Source organism: Tachypleus tridentatus, chromosome 7, assembly GCF_004210375.1.
Source record: "Tachypleus tridentatus isolate NWPU-2018 chromosome 7, ASM421037v1, whole genome shotgun sequence".
Taxonomy (NCBI): Eukaryota; Metazoa; Arthropoda; class Merostomata; order Xiphosura; family Limulidae; genus Tachypleus; species Tachypleus tridentatus.
In genome coordinates, this window is record NC_134831.1 from 113,680,251 (window position 1) to 113,695,425 (window position 15,175).

At 32.2% G+C, this 15,175-nt stretch overlaps 1 protein-coding gene across 2 annotated transcripts in view; it reads left to right on the plus strand.

The window, feature by feature from the left end:
• Positions 1 to 3,711: 3,711 nt before the first annotated feature.
• The window catches only part of LOC143256425 (protein bicaudal D-like), a 48,965-nt gene continuing 37,501 nt past the window's right edge, over positions 3,712 to 15,175 (plus strand). Inside the window, exons 1-4 of one of the 2 annotated variants that reach the window (XM_076513645.1) lie at positions 3,712 to 3,897; positions 6,506 to 6,593; positions 9,455 to 9,685; positions 12,049 to 12,189. In XM_076513645.1, the coding sequence (XP_076369760.1) occupies positions 9,458 to 9,685; positions 12,049 to 12,189 (369 nt within the window). In that variant the 5' untranslated portion in view covers positions 3,712 to 3,897; positions 6,506 to 6,593; positions 9,455 to 9,457. Of the gene's footprint in view, positions 3,898 to 4,158; positions 4,538 to 6,505; positions 6,594 to 9,454; positions 9,686 to 12,048; positions 12,190 to 15,175 lie in introns of those variants that run through there. The other variant, XM_076513644.1, reaches the window with a different exon arrangement.

Below are 15,175 nucleotides of genomic sequence, written 5' to 3' on the forward strand. Positions count from 1 at the left end.
AAGCGTACCTGACTCTTCAGGGTCCGTAAGGTCAAACAAATCCCGAAAGAGAGACAATTCGTCAACATGTATCAGCACAGGGTCCGTAAGGTCACCCAAATCCCAAAACAGAAAGAGTTCGTCAACATGTATCAGCACAGGGAACGTAAAGTCAACCAAATCCTGAAAGAGAGACAGTTCGTCAACATGTATCAGCACAGGGTCCGTAACGTCACCCAAAAAAGACAGACAGTTCGTCAACATGTATCAGCACAGGGTCCGTAACGTCAGACAGACAGTTCGTCAACATGTATCAGCACAGGTTTCGTAAGATCACCCAAATCCTGAAAGAGAGAGAGTTCGTCAACATGTATCAGCACAGGGTACGTAAGGTCACCCAAATACTGAACCAGAAAGTTCGTCAACATGTATCAGCACAGGGTACTTAAGATCACCCAAATCCCTAAAGAGAGAGAGTTCGTCAACATGTATCAGCACAGGGTACGTAAGGTCACCCAAATCCCTAAAGAGAGAGAGTTCCTCAACATGTATCACCACAGGGTACGTAAGATCGCCCACCTCCTGAAAGAGAGATAGTTCGTCAACATGTATCAGCACAGGGTACGTAAGATTACCCAAATACTGAAAGAGAGAGTTCGTCAACATGTATCAGCACAGGGTACGTAAGATCTCTCAATTCCCGAAAGAGAGACATTTCGTCAACGTGTAGCAGCACAGGGTACGTAAGATCACGCAAATCCTGAAAGAGAGAGAGTTCGTCAACATGTATCAGCACAGGGTACGTAAGGTCACCCAAATCCTGAAAATGAGAGATTTCGTCAACATGTATTAGCACAGGGTACATAAGATCACCCAAATCCCTAAAGAGAGAGAGTTCGTCAACATGTATCAGCACAGGGTACGTAAGGTCACCCAAATCCCTAAAGAGAGAGAGTTCCTCAACATGTATCACCACAGGGTACATAAGATCACCTAAATCCCTAAAGAGAGACAGTTCGTCAACATGTATCAGCACAGGGTACGTAAGATTACCCAAATCCTGAAAGAGAGAGAGTTCGTCAACATGTATCAGCACAGGATACGTAAGATCTCTCAATTCCCGAAAGAGAGACATTTCGTTAACGTGTATCAGCACAGGATACGTAAGATCTCTCAATTCCCGAAAGAGAGACATTTCGTTAACGTGTAGCAGCACAGGGTACGTAATATCACGCAAATCCTGAAAGAGAGAGAGTTCGTCAACATGTATCAGCACAGGGTACGTAAGATCACCCAAATCCTGAAAGAGAGACAGTTCGTCAACATGTATCAGCACAGGGAACGTAAGGTCACTCAAATACTGAAAGAGAGAGTTCGTCAACATGTATCAGCACAGGGTACGTAAGATCTCCCAAATCCCGAAAGAGAGACAGTTCGTCAACGTGGATCAGCACAGGGTACGTAAGATTACCCAAATCCTGAAAGAGAGACAGTTCGTCAACATGTATCAGCACAGGGTACGTAAGGTCACCCAAATACTGAACGAGAGAGTTCGTCAACATGTATCAGCACAGGGTACGTAAGATCTCCAAAATCCTGAAAGAGAGAGAGTTCGTCAACATGTATCAGCACAGAGAACGTAAGATAACGCATATCCTGAAAGAGAGAGAGTTCGTCAACATGTATCAACACAGGGTACGTAAGATCACCCAAATCTCGAAAGACAGAGAGTTCGTTAACATGTATCAGCACTTGATGCGTGCGACCAACAAATTTAAGCCAAATAGTAAACAATCAAAGAAACTACTTTCCTGATCTTGATGGAGTCACTAACTCAGAATCACACCAAAAAACGTCACTCATGTACTCGATGAAATCACTAACTCTGAGATATTTTTGTCTACTTCTGTGAATAGCTTTCAAACTTTTATATCGTTATATGAGTTTTTCGCTAGATGTCTTTTAGAAAGTTTAAACCGCTGTTTTATTCATTGTGTTTTTTTTAAGTACCCTAATTCCTATTTCGGGTGTGTTATCTCCTTTAATCTTTCAGAAATAATACTTTATTAGTTAGTACCATTTTACAACTTAGTGAAAAGAGCCTTTACTATTTTTATGTATTTTTTATGTCAGTATATAAAGAACAAATTCCATATTTTTTTCCTCATAGTAATTTAAGTTTTCATCGCACTATTACTCTTCTATCTGTAATTGAAAACTACTTTAGTTCCTGATTACTTAACCTACATTGGTGGCAGGACTTTGATCATTTTTCATCGATTATATATAAAGTATTGACCCTTACTATTGCATATTTTTCGGCACCAGAACTACTGAACGTTTAGACTTTCCCAGTGTTTCTGACAGCTTTCTAACCGAGCTTGTATGGATTTCATTGTGGTACCTTAACTTGAGATTGTCGTGACATTCATCTTACTGGTTGGCTTTTTTCTCTTTTTTTTTTTGGCCTTGTAACCAGTCTTCTCAGTTCGAGTTCTAAAGAACGGCATTTCCATCTCTTATTCTAGGTTTATTAGTTATTTTTATTAGTTATTTAATTCAACTTATTCATTCTTTAAGTTTTATATGTTCAAGTTGAATAGCATCTAATGCGTTCATCTGTCATCCCTTATTGAGAATTACTAACCAGAGGGAAGCCAAATAATTAACACCACCCGTCACCTACACAGCTACTGAGTAGTAGGGTTTATAGTTAATATTTTAAGCGACTATAGATCCAAAGATGAAAGTGCGGAGTAGGATCAGTAGGACATCGCTGGTTCGAACCTTGAATATTTCGATAAGACGCTTATCATTTAGACCACGCATAATAATTTTAAAATTATTTGTCTAGGTATGTGGTGATACAGGAAATGTTGAGAAAGAAACGGATGAAAAGGAAGCTTAGTAAAGCGCCTCTATTTGTTTTGTAATTATATATCTGTGTACGTGTTTTATTACAGCAAAACCACATCGGACTATCTGTTGTGTTCACCAAGGAGGATCGAACTCCTTATTTTAACAATGTAAATCTGAAGACTTACCGCTGTACAACCTGAGGACTTATACTTCTGAGAAATTTCTTCTGTTCCAGACTACGTCTATTGAAAATATATTTCACTGTGGTATTTTCCTTTACTCTTTGATTTGACCATAGCTTCTCTCATCAAGCTTTAAACAAATCTCTTACTTTTTGAGGAAAATAAATTATGAGGTTATTTGTTTCCCGTACTGGTTGAAACATGCGGCATAAATTATGCCTGACACATAAGTGAATAAGCTTATTCCTCATATATGCTTCTGTTGCAAAATATTTCTTGAAAACATTAAAGTTTTCCAATAGATATTTGATTTTTTGAGTTCTTTTCGACTCTCACCTATAGTAATCTAAATTAATGGGGATCTACAAAGGACTTAAAAGCTCCATAAATCTTACATACGCATCACTATTATAAGAGGATTAACTTTAATTCTTTGATTAGCTGACAGAAGCTGTGTTAATGAGTCTTAAATATGCCAAACTGCAGTTCACAACAAAGGGTATAGCGAATTGAAGATTGCACTAGGCTACTAAGCCACAGATTGTAGTTTGAGTTTTAACTTTGGTGAAAATAAAATGAATCTGTCATATAGTATCATTATCTCCAAAATCTTCTGTTTGATTTAGTAATTATTTATACTTCTTTAGTGGAAAATATTTATAGGTCTCCATTCTTTATTGCCAAATGCCTATTTACTTTTTTAATGTTTTCTCCATTTATGAACCTCTAATGTTTCAACTTGTGACAATGGCACCATCTTGTTTTATTCAGGTAATCAATCTGGCAGGATATGAGATTCATCAACCAACCACCAATAGAAAACAAAAAATCTGAGAGTTTAATCTATTAACATCACAAAATTTCAATTAGACAAACGGTAAATAATTTATATTATTTTAAGATGTTAATTATTATTATTCGCAAGTTACTTCCTACTACAACAGACTATTCCATTTCCGTTATTTTATATGAAAATGTGTAATTTATTTTTGGTGATGTGCTGTAAAGAAATTTAAATATTAACAGTATGAAATTTTTGAGCATTATTTATATCTGTTATATATATGTATATATATATATATATATATATCTAGCTAGTTTTACAATTATTAATTTTTAATTACATACACACACACGTATATATGTATATATTACACGGATAATAAATAGCTTTGTTTGTTTAGTAGTCCCACTAATAATTTTGTTGTATGAAATATACTACTCAGTTAGTCATTCAAAATGTAAGACATATAATGATATACGTATATGGGATTGTTACTGAAGGTTCTATAAGAAAAAATGTAACATGTCTGAACAACCTGCTTGAACTGAACACGAAACGTGATCAACAGTGGAAGATGTTACCTTGTATTAATGTTAATAACGTAAACAGCTTCCTTGAAAGTTCCTTGACGAGAATAAGGGTTAGGCCTTAAGTGTTAGGTTCTCACTTCGGGCACTGCGGTGTCTGAAACCGTTATACTGGTATATGTTGAGCCAGGCGAAGGCAAACATAGGTTTGTAATGTTTCAATTTCACATATCTTTTATTTTTCATAATAATTTGAGTAGAATTTACTACACAAATACTGCTATTCGGTAATGTGTAAAATTTAGTATGTATTTTACTGAAATCTTTCCCATAATCTTGTGTTTTATATTATTAATATTATTTATTGGTAAAATTGCTAGATGGAATGCTTTAACACACAAGTTGTATAATTTATAGTCTTAATAACGCTACTAATTTTACTATGTAGTAAATAATTAATAGTATATGATATTTATATTAGGCACTTAACATCGGATTTTTTTATTATGGTCTTTTGAGTTGTATTTAACTGTAAGGTATCAGTTATGTACAAATAGATACTAATAGTGTTAGAAGCTACTGCTGTAAACAATGCAGAAAGTGAAAAACAAGTTTTTTAATCAATTAGAACTTTTCTAATTTCATAAATTGGATTAAGGGTTGTCTTGTGCACCCTTGTATTCATTCAACATGATTTAAAAGTATTCTACTATCATTGCACCATCAGTTTCCCAAATTAACATTTCCTGTTATAGAAATAACTAAATACAAGTTATCTTAACATATTTATTATCTTTTGTACTACCATTTGTTTTGAAACAATTTTTAAAAAATTTTGATCACAAATTACAATTGTATACTAGTTATTTTTAGTCATGACATCAAGTTCAGACAGATTGAGAGGTCAGATTTGTAAAGGTATAAGAAATATATATCACACAGAATAAATATTATTATATACTTTTGACTAAATATTAGAAACGAATTTCTAATTTCAAAAAATTGAACAGAATTTAAAAAGATATTATTTTACATCACAAGGAAAAAACAAACGAACAAGAATTAGAAGACCATTTGACCTATTTTGGAGATCTCTACCCATGAAACATATGGAAAAAATACATGCTTACAAGTTAAAAATGTACAAGTTTTCTAGTGTTTTTAGTTATGAACAAAACTTGACAAATCAGCATGAAGCAAATAGTTCATGGCATACAATTAAATTACCAGCTACCTGACGATACTTTAGAATATACAGACCTATTTTTTGGAAAATAAAAAGATATTCTAAAGGTGGTTAATTGTAGCCTGTAGGCCACTGTACTGGACCATAAGTCTGAGGGTCTTGCTTCATCTCCCATAGATACAAAATTGCATTCTGGACTTTTGGGTCTTGAGTGTGTTATAATAGTGATGGTGAAATACCACAGTTCTATTAATAGCAGCTCAGTTTCTGGCGGTGGGTGTTGTTGGCTTCCATCTAGTCTCTCCATTGAAACCTAGCAGAGATAGCTTTTTTGTAACTTTTCATAATAATGCAGACATTTGATACAAAATAAACATTTCTTTTACTTATGCTCTATAAGGACTATATGGGAATTTATGTGAAGGTTTTGATAAAATTCTATAAAATGGATCTATACATTTAAAACATATACTGCACATTTTAAATCATATTGCTTCATATTAATAGAATACTAGTATCTTTAACCCACTGACTGCTGGTTTACTATACAGGTCACTTGAATGTGAGTGTGCCAAGTTGAGTGTATGGATTTCAAAAATTCCGTACGTGTTTAGAACAGCTGCAGTCAATGAGTTAAGAAAAACATGTATGCAGGAATGTTAATTTATGAATATTTTTCTTTGATACCAAACTGTGAGGTTAATTACTAGTTTAATCAAAGAAGTTATGAAGAACAGAATCTCACATTCACAAGACTTTGAGTACATCCCATGTAAAGTGTGTGTGCAGTTTTTGTCTCTACTGTTATTAGAATGTTGAGTACATCTCATGTAAAGTGTGTGTGCAGTTTTTATCTCTACTGTTATTAGAATGTTGAGTACATCTCATGTAAAGTGTGTGTGCAGTTCTTATCTTTACTGTTATTAAAATGTTTATTTCATATTTATGTTAATAGTACTAACGATATTGATACTGGAATTTCTTTTAGCTTTGCCTGTCTGGAGAAGAGATAAAATTTAACTTGTGTCTGGAGCAAGCTGTCTACTGGAGCAACTCTAAAATTAACCTGGCAGTCGGTACAGCTATTTAATTACACCTCTTTTAAATTTGTACTTATAAAGATTAGAATGTATTGTTTATCACTTGGGTATCCATGTTGTTACCATTCATGTAAAACAGTAGCTTTCACTAATGCTAGCAGCAACTCGTTCTGTAAGTTAATTACCATGTTAGTAAAACTACAGTGATTTAACTGGAGCCTTGTCTGTCCTTTCTACATCTTCAACTTATGTCCTGTTATCTTCAGAATATAGCACAATGAAACTGGGTAATTTTGTAAACTGCAATAAATTACCTCACTCTTATATTTAGAGCAACAGGTTAGCATGCCCTAACTTGTAAAATAACCCATTCATCCACACAATTGTCATATTATCTCTCCTCTGAGTGGAAGCCTATTTTTAGGTTTTTTTGTGTTTACTTTAACAAATGTTTACTTTGTTAGAGTTGTGGAATGACATTGATAAATGAAGTGGCTTCTACAGTTAAAGAAGATTTATTATGTTGATATATGGAAGTAAAGAGATGTACATATTATATGAGGTGAACTGGACAGTTCTCTAGCATATTACTTTTTATTAATTTTGATTTTCTGCTAACTTTAATAACTAGTTTCTTGGCCTCTTTTTGCATTCAAATATTTTATCTTCCATTCTACTAATAAGTTTGATGCTATTGAGGACTTAGTTGGTGATTTTCATATATACTTCCATTTTACTTTTCTCTTCATACATTTTAAAGGTTACGTTTAGAAACGTGCTGTTATATTTCTGTTTGAGGGTGATTTCCATACTCCAAATGATGTTTTACTGTGTTGTTTTTCTATGGTACTGTTTTGCATCATTTTCACATGAATATGTAAATTGTTAGCTGCAGAATATTTTCAATGCAACATTTTAAATGTGACTCGGTGTGATAACATTCATAAAATAAACAACATTTTAAATGTGACTCGGTGTGATAACATTCTTAAAATAAACAACATTTTAAATGTGACTCGGTGTGATAACATTCATAAAATAAACAACATTTTAAATGTGACTCGGTGTGATAACATTCATAAAATAAACAACATTTTAAATGTGACTCGGTGTGATAACATTCATAAAATAAACAACATTTTAAATGTGACTCGGTGTGATAACATTCATAAAATAAACAACATTTTAAATGTGACTCGGTGTGATAACATTCATAAAATAAACAACATTTTAAATGTGACTCGGTGTGATAACATTCATAAAATAAACAACATTTTAAATGTGACTCGGTGTGATAACATTCATAAAATAAACAACATTTTAAATGTGACTCGGTGTGATAACATTCATAAAATAAACAACATTTTAAATGTGACTCGGTGTGATAACATTCATAAAATAAACAACATTTTAAATGTGACTCGGTGTGATAACATTCATAAAATAAACAACATTTTAAATGTGACTCGGTGTGATAACATTCATAAAATAAACAACATTTTAAATGTGACTCGGTGTGATAACATTCATAAAATAAACAACATTTTAAATGTGACTCGGTGTGATAACATTCATAAAATAAACAACATTTTAAATGTGACTCGGTGTGATAACATTCATAAAATAAACAACATTTTAAATGTGACTCGGTGTGATAACATTCATAAAATAAACAACATTTTAAATGTGACTCGGTGTGATAACATTCATAAAATAAACAACATTTTAAATGTGACTCGGCGTGATAACATTCATAAAATAAACAACATTTTAAATGTGACTCGGTGTGATAACATTCATAAAATAAACAACATTTTAAATGTGACTCGTGTGATAACATTCATAAAATAAACAACATTTTAAATGTGACTCGGTGTGATAACATTCATAAAATAAACAACATTTTAAATGTGACTCGTGTGATAACATTCATAAAATAAACAACATTTTAAATGTGACTCGTGTGATAACATTCATAAAATAAACAACATTTTAAATGTGACTCGGTGTGATAACATTCATAAAATAAACAACATTTTAAATGTGACTCGGTGTGATAACATTCTTAAAATAAACAACATTTTCTTTCAACACTTAACAACTAAAGCTCATTTTTTTCAAGTCTTATCAAATTTCGTAAACCAAATAAACTTTAAATAACCCTTAATCTGTATATGTCTCCAATAAACTTTAAATAACCCATAATCTGTATATGTCTCCAATAAACTTTAAATAACCCATAATCTGTATATGTCTCCAATAAATCGGTGAAACTTCATGGCAGTAATTTAAGAGTAATTACATATTTCAGAATAATTCATGATTAAAAGTATTAGAAATAAGTAATGAAATATAACATTATAATATTACTCATCTGACACTTAAATGTTGAATTTGTATTTGCACTTGAAAACTATTTGTAACCCTAAACTGGCCACATTTGAATCTGATTATGTTACGTAAGTGAGCTGTAGTTTAAGATGAAAAGTATGATGCATATTCCATAAAACTATTCATATTCAGTATTTATTGTTCACCTTTATGTTAAGAATAAACAGACTTAACTTTATTTTCTGAAAGATGATTACATAGACTAGAAAATTGAGTTACATGTGGTTGATGATTAGTAGAAAGATTTTCCAAGTTAAATCTGTTGTAGTTTGTATAAAACACAGAAAAAATAAACTGATGCATCTTTATCATTGGTATTTGAAAACCTATCCAATTTGTTGATGTCTTTTGGAAAATTTCATATTCAGGAACTATATTTTGACTTTATAGATAATGGGAGACTTTGTTGGAAGATTTCATATTCAGGAACTATATTTTAACTTTATAGATAATGGGAGACTTTGTTGGAAGATTTCATATTCAGGAACTATATTTTAACTTTATAGATAATGGGAGACTTTGAGAAATTAATTGGTGAATTGACTGCTGAAAGAGACAGCCTTAAAGATGAACTGGAACGACTTCATCGCGAGCTTGCCCAGACAAGCCACGAGAAGATCCAGTCAGCCCAGTACGGTTTAGTGTTGCTGGATGAAAAAGAAATTCTCCAGCAGAAATGTGAAGAACTTGAGGCATTTTGTGATGCAACAAAGCATGAATTGGATTGTTTAAAGGAGGTGAGTAGAATTCCTCGAAATAAATCTTGTATCAACTATCTTTAGTTGTACCACTTATATTACAGAAAATATACCTTACCAAAAACCAGTGGTTTTCCATATACCTCAGAATACTAAAACTGTTGTTTTGGTGAAGTGTTTTACATATAGTTGAATTAATAATAAAACTAATGTTTTGATAAGGTGTTTTTTACATATAGCTGAGTTAACACTAAAATGTTATTTTGGTAAAGTATTTTACATTTAGCTTTGTTGACACTAAAACTTGTTTTGGTAAGGTGTTTTATGTACAGCTGAATTAGCAGTAAAACTTTTGGTTTGGTAGAGTGTTTTACATTTAGCTGAATTAGCAGTAAAACTTTTGGTTTGGTAGAGTCTTTTACATTTAGCTGAATTAGCAGTAAAACTGTTGTTTTGGTAAAGTGTTTTACATTTAGCTGAATCAGCAGTAAAACTGTTGTTTTGGTAAAGTGTTTTGCATTTAGCTGAATTAGCAGTAAAACAGTTGTTTTCGTTAAGTGTTTTAAGTACACCTGAGTTAACACTGCAATTGTTATTTTGGTAAAGTGTTTTACATTTACATGAGTTAGCACTAAAACTGTTATTTTCATAAGGTCTTACATATAGTTGAGTTAACAATAAAACTGTTGCTTTAGTAAGATGTTTTACAGTTTGCAGACTTAGCATTAAAATTGATGTTTTGGTAAGATGTTTTACATTTAGCTTAGTTAGCACTAAAACTGTTTTGGTAAGGTCTTACATGTAGCTAAGTTAACAATAAAACTATTGTTGTGGTAAGGTATTTTACATTAAATATTAACAGTTACTACCTTACCAGACCAGCAGGTAGCTCTTCCTTAGCACACATCTGTAGTCCAGATACTGTACCTTAAACTACCATTATTTTCTTATTTGTCTGAAGAACCCCTCAGATTGTGTATGATATCGAACCCCTCAGATTATGTATGATATTGTGATTCTTCTCACACTGCGTTATCTGTAACATATTTTTTCAAAAGCAAACTATTAGATTTCATGAGAATTATTAGCAACATTTTCAGAATATTTCACAAGTATAAAATTAAGTGGTACATCTTTCAGTCAAGTTATAAAGCAAGTAAACCAAAACCCATAAATGACTTCACAGGAAATTTACTCATAAGCATCTACACTTTTATAAGAGTTTCTGTAGGTTCAGGATCAAACAAAATACATTCTACACGTGTAAAACTAACAACAGTTGAGTTTTTATCATTATGTTAATTTAGTAGCTTTAATTAACCATTTGTATTTTGAATATTAAAAATGGTTTAGAAGCATCTTCTAAGAACAGTGTTGTTTACTGTTGCATGAGAATATTTATCACCGACAATCTCTGTGCTGTTTACCTGACGTTTGTTGCATTAAGTACCATTTAACATATGGGAAAATAATATAGATCTCTCAGTAAACTTAATGTATTATTAATCACAAAGTAAGGTAGGATTTTTGTTTTCAACCAAATCTTTGTTCAACATTAAATGTTAGCCTCCGTAATGACATCTTGATTATATACAGTTTTGTTTCTTAACTGTTATAGATGGCACCATGACAAAATAGTGTTGTAGGCCGTTCTGAAGTACTGTAATTTAAACAAAATCAAATAGATTAGTGAACATATGATTGAGTGTATTATAGTGTACTTGTTATTTATATTGATGACTGGCTGATGGAAAGTTGTGGAGAAGACACAAAGATATGACACTAACTTTGCATTGTGTTTGGTTTTATGCATTAGTTGCTTTCATGACAGTTCTAAATCAAAACAGTTTTGTATTTTAAGACATTCCAGCAGGTACTTTCTAAAGAAAATAGTATCTGTACTGTGAATGCAAAAACTGTTTAAAAAGTTCCAAGTTAGATGACAAAACATGAACTTTCAGTGAGTTAAGTTCAGTCATGATTTTATACTTTATCTTGCAGAAAATATACCTGTCTAGGTTTTATAAAAGTAACAGTCAAATGTTGAACTCAAAAATGTTACAAAAAATCTTTTTCTATATTTATTTCTAAATTTGTTTATATAATACTTTTCAGAAAACTGAATGTAGCTATCATGTCTGTGTATCATTCAGTATTCTTCAGGCTATACTTATTACCAGTAGTGAGGCTTGCAGGTCAAGAGAAATTATGGAAAGACAATCAAACTTCTATTTTCAAATGAAAAACTGTTTTAAAACTTCTTGAGAAATCTGTCAGAATATAGAAACATTCCATAGAAAAATATTACAAGAGTGTAACATTTAAAAAGCATGTGTTGCCAACTATTTATTAGTTTTCTTTATTATTCTTTATGTGCTTGCCATGGAAATCTTATTTTACAGGCGTTTGCCAAGTCTCAAACAATTCAGAAAGTGTCGGCAACAACTGGTATACAAGAAGAAGAAAATCTGTTGAAAGAAACAGCCAATAAAGAAGCTTCTTTTACGTCAACACTTCAAGAATTAGAACGTGAAATAAAACAGGTAATTACATTGTGTCTCCAACTTTATCTTCTTTGTAAACTTATGAATGATGTGCAAAAACTGGGAAGGAATTTTGACAATATGAAACTTTTCACAAAAGAACTTTTATACAGTTCTGAACAATGCATCTTGGTATTTTTATACACAGCTGTGTTACCAGATGGACTTTATGAGTGGATGAATGTTTTACTTATTGTGTTACTTCCTTCAAAATTGCTTTCTTTGCATAACAAAGAACATGCCAGTAAGCTGAGATTATTTCATTACACTCTTGACCTGTTTTAATAATTTCAATTCAGTAGTTTGAAGTCTACTAATAAAAATGAAAAATATATTTTAAATACTGTACCAGGTTCCAATTTAACTTGCTGTTACAGAGTATTTGCATGTTGATATCAGGTGATCGTATGTCCTATTATTGTAAGGATTTCTGTACCTTATAATATTTTATTGAATTTTCATACATTTTTCATCAGTTTGTGTGGAAATTAAAACTGAAGTTTTTTTGTCCCATAATTGGAAGAGTTTTGTTACTGACAGTATAAAATAAACAGACTGTCAATATTTCCAGGTTAGTGTTAGGACAGTAAGCGTGTTACTTTCACTTTGGAATGTATTATTGCAAACAGTGCAGTTTTATAATCTCGTATCTTTTTTATGAAATTAAGTTTTGTTTTTGTGTTTTTATTTTGTCTTGACAAGTTCTTCATTGTTATTTCTGGTGAAGTACTAGTAGTTTTAAACCAGGAGAATCTTGACACGTGTGCTGTGTACCAGTAGCTTCACTGTAACTAGACTTTTAGTATATTAAGTATAAAATTCCTCTTGTTTGTAAACCAGGAGAAACTTGACATGTGTGCTGTGTACCATTAGTTTCACTGTAACTAGACTTTTAGTATATTAAGTATAAAATTCCTCTCGTTTGTAAACCAGGAGAAACTTCACATGTGTGCTGTGTACCAGTAGCTTCACTGTAACTAGACTTTTAGTATATTAAGTATAAAATTCCTGTCGTTTGTAAACCAGGAGAAACTTGACATGTATGCTGTGTACCAGTAGCTTCACTGTAACTAGACTTTTAGTATATTAAGTATAAAATTCCTCTCGTTTGTAAACCAGGAGAAACTTGACATGTATGCTGTGTACCAGTAGCTTCACTGTAACTAGACTTTTAGTATATTAAGTATAAAATTCCTCTCGTTTGTAAACCAGGAGAAACTTTACATGTATGCTGTGTACCAGTAGCTTCACTGTAACTAGACTTTTAGTATATTAAATATAAAATTCCTTTCATTTGTAAACCAGGAGAAACTTTACATGTATGCTCTGTACTAGTAGTTTCACTGTAACTAGACTTTTAGTATATTAAATATAAAATTCCTTTCGTTTCTAAACCAGGAGAATCTTGACATGTGTGCTGTGTACCAGTAGCTTCACTGTAACTAGACTTTTAGTATATTAAGTATAAAATTCCTCTCGTTTGTAAACTAGGAGAATCTTGACATGTGTGCTGTGTACCAGTAGTTGCACTGTAACTAGACTTTTAGTATATTAAATATAAAATTCCTCTCGTTTGTAAACCAGGAGAATCTTGACATGTGTGCTGTGTACCAGTAGTTGCACTGTAACTAGACTTGTAGTATATTAAATATAAAATTCCTCTCGTTTGTAAACCAGGAGAAACTTGACATGTGTGCTGTGTACCAGTAGTTTCACTGTAACTAGACTTTTAGTATATTAAGTATAAAATTCCTCTCGTTTGTAAACCAGGGGAAACTTGACATGTATGCTGTGTACCAGTAGCTTCACTGTAACTAGACTTTTAGTATATTAAGTATAAAATTCCTCTCGTTTGTAAACCAGGAGAAACTTGACATGTATGCTGTGTACCAGTAGCTTCACTGTAACTAGACTTTTAGTATATTAAATATAAAATTCGTTTCGTTTGTAAACCAGGAGAAACTTGACATGTGTGCTGTGTACTAGTAGTTTCACTGTAACTAGACTTTTAGTATATTAAATATAAAATTCCTTTCGTTTGTAAACCAGGAGAAACTTGACATGTATGCTGTGTACCAGTAGCTTCACTGTAACTAGACTTTTAGTATATTAAGTATAAAATTCCTCTCGTTTGTAAACCAGGAGAATCTTGACATGTGTGCTGTGTACCAGTAGCTTCACTGTAACTAGACTTTTAGTATATTAAGTATAAAATTCCTCTTGTTTGTAAACCAGGAGAAACTTGACATGTGTGCTGTAAACCAGTAGTTTCACTGTAACTAGACTTTTAGTATATTAAGTATAAAATTCCTGTCGTTTGTAAACCAGGAGAAACTTGACATGTGTGCTGTGTACCAGTAGCTTCACTGTAACTAGACTTTTAGTATATTAAGTATAAAATTCCTCTCGTTTGTAAACCAGGAGAAACTTGACATGTGTGCTGTGTACCAGTAGCTTCACTGTAACTAGACTTTTAGTATATTAAGTATAAAATTCCTCTTGTTTGTAAACCAGGAGAAACTTGACATGTGTGCTGTGTACCAGTAGTTTCACTGTAACTAGACTTTTAGTATATTAAGTATAAAATTCCTGTCGTTTGTAAACCAGGAGAAACTTGACATGTATGCTGTGTACCAGTAGCTTCACTGTAACTAGACTTTAGTATATTAAGTATAAAATTCTCTCGCTTGTAAACCAGGAGAAACTTGACATGTATGCTGTGTACCAGTAGCTTCACTGTAACTAGACTTTTAGTATATTAAGTATAAAATTCCTCTTGTTTGTAAACCAGGAGAAACTTGACATGTGTGCTGTGTACCAGTAGTTTCACTGTAACTAGACTTTTAGTATATTAAGTATAAAATTCCTGTCGTTTGTAAACCAGGAGAAACTTGACATGTGTGCTGTGTACCAGTAGCTTCACTGTAACTAGACTTTTAGTATATTAAGTATAAAATTCCTCTCGTTTGTAAACCAGGAGAAACTT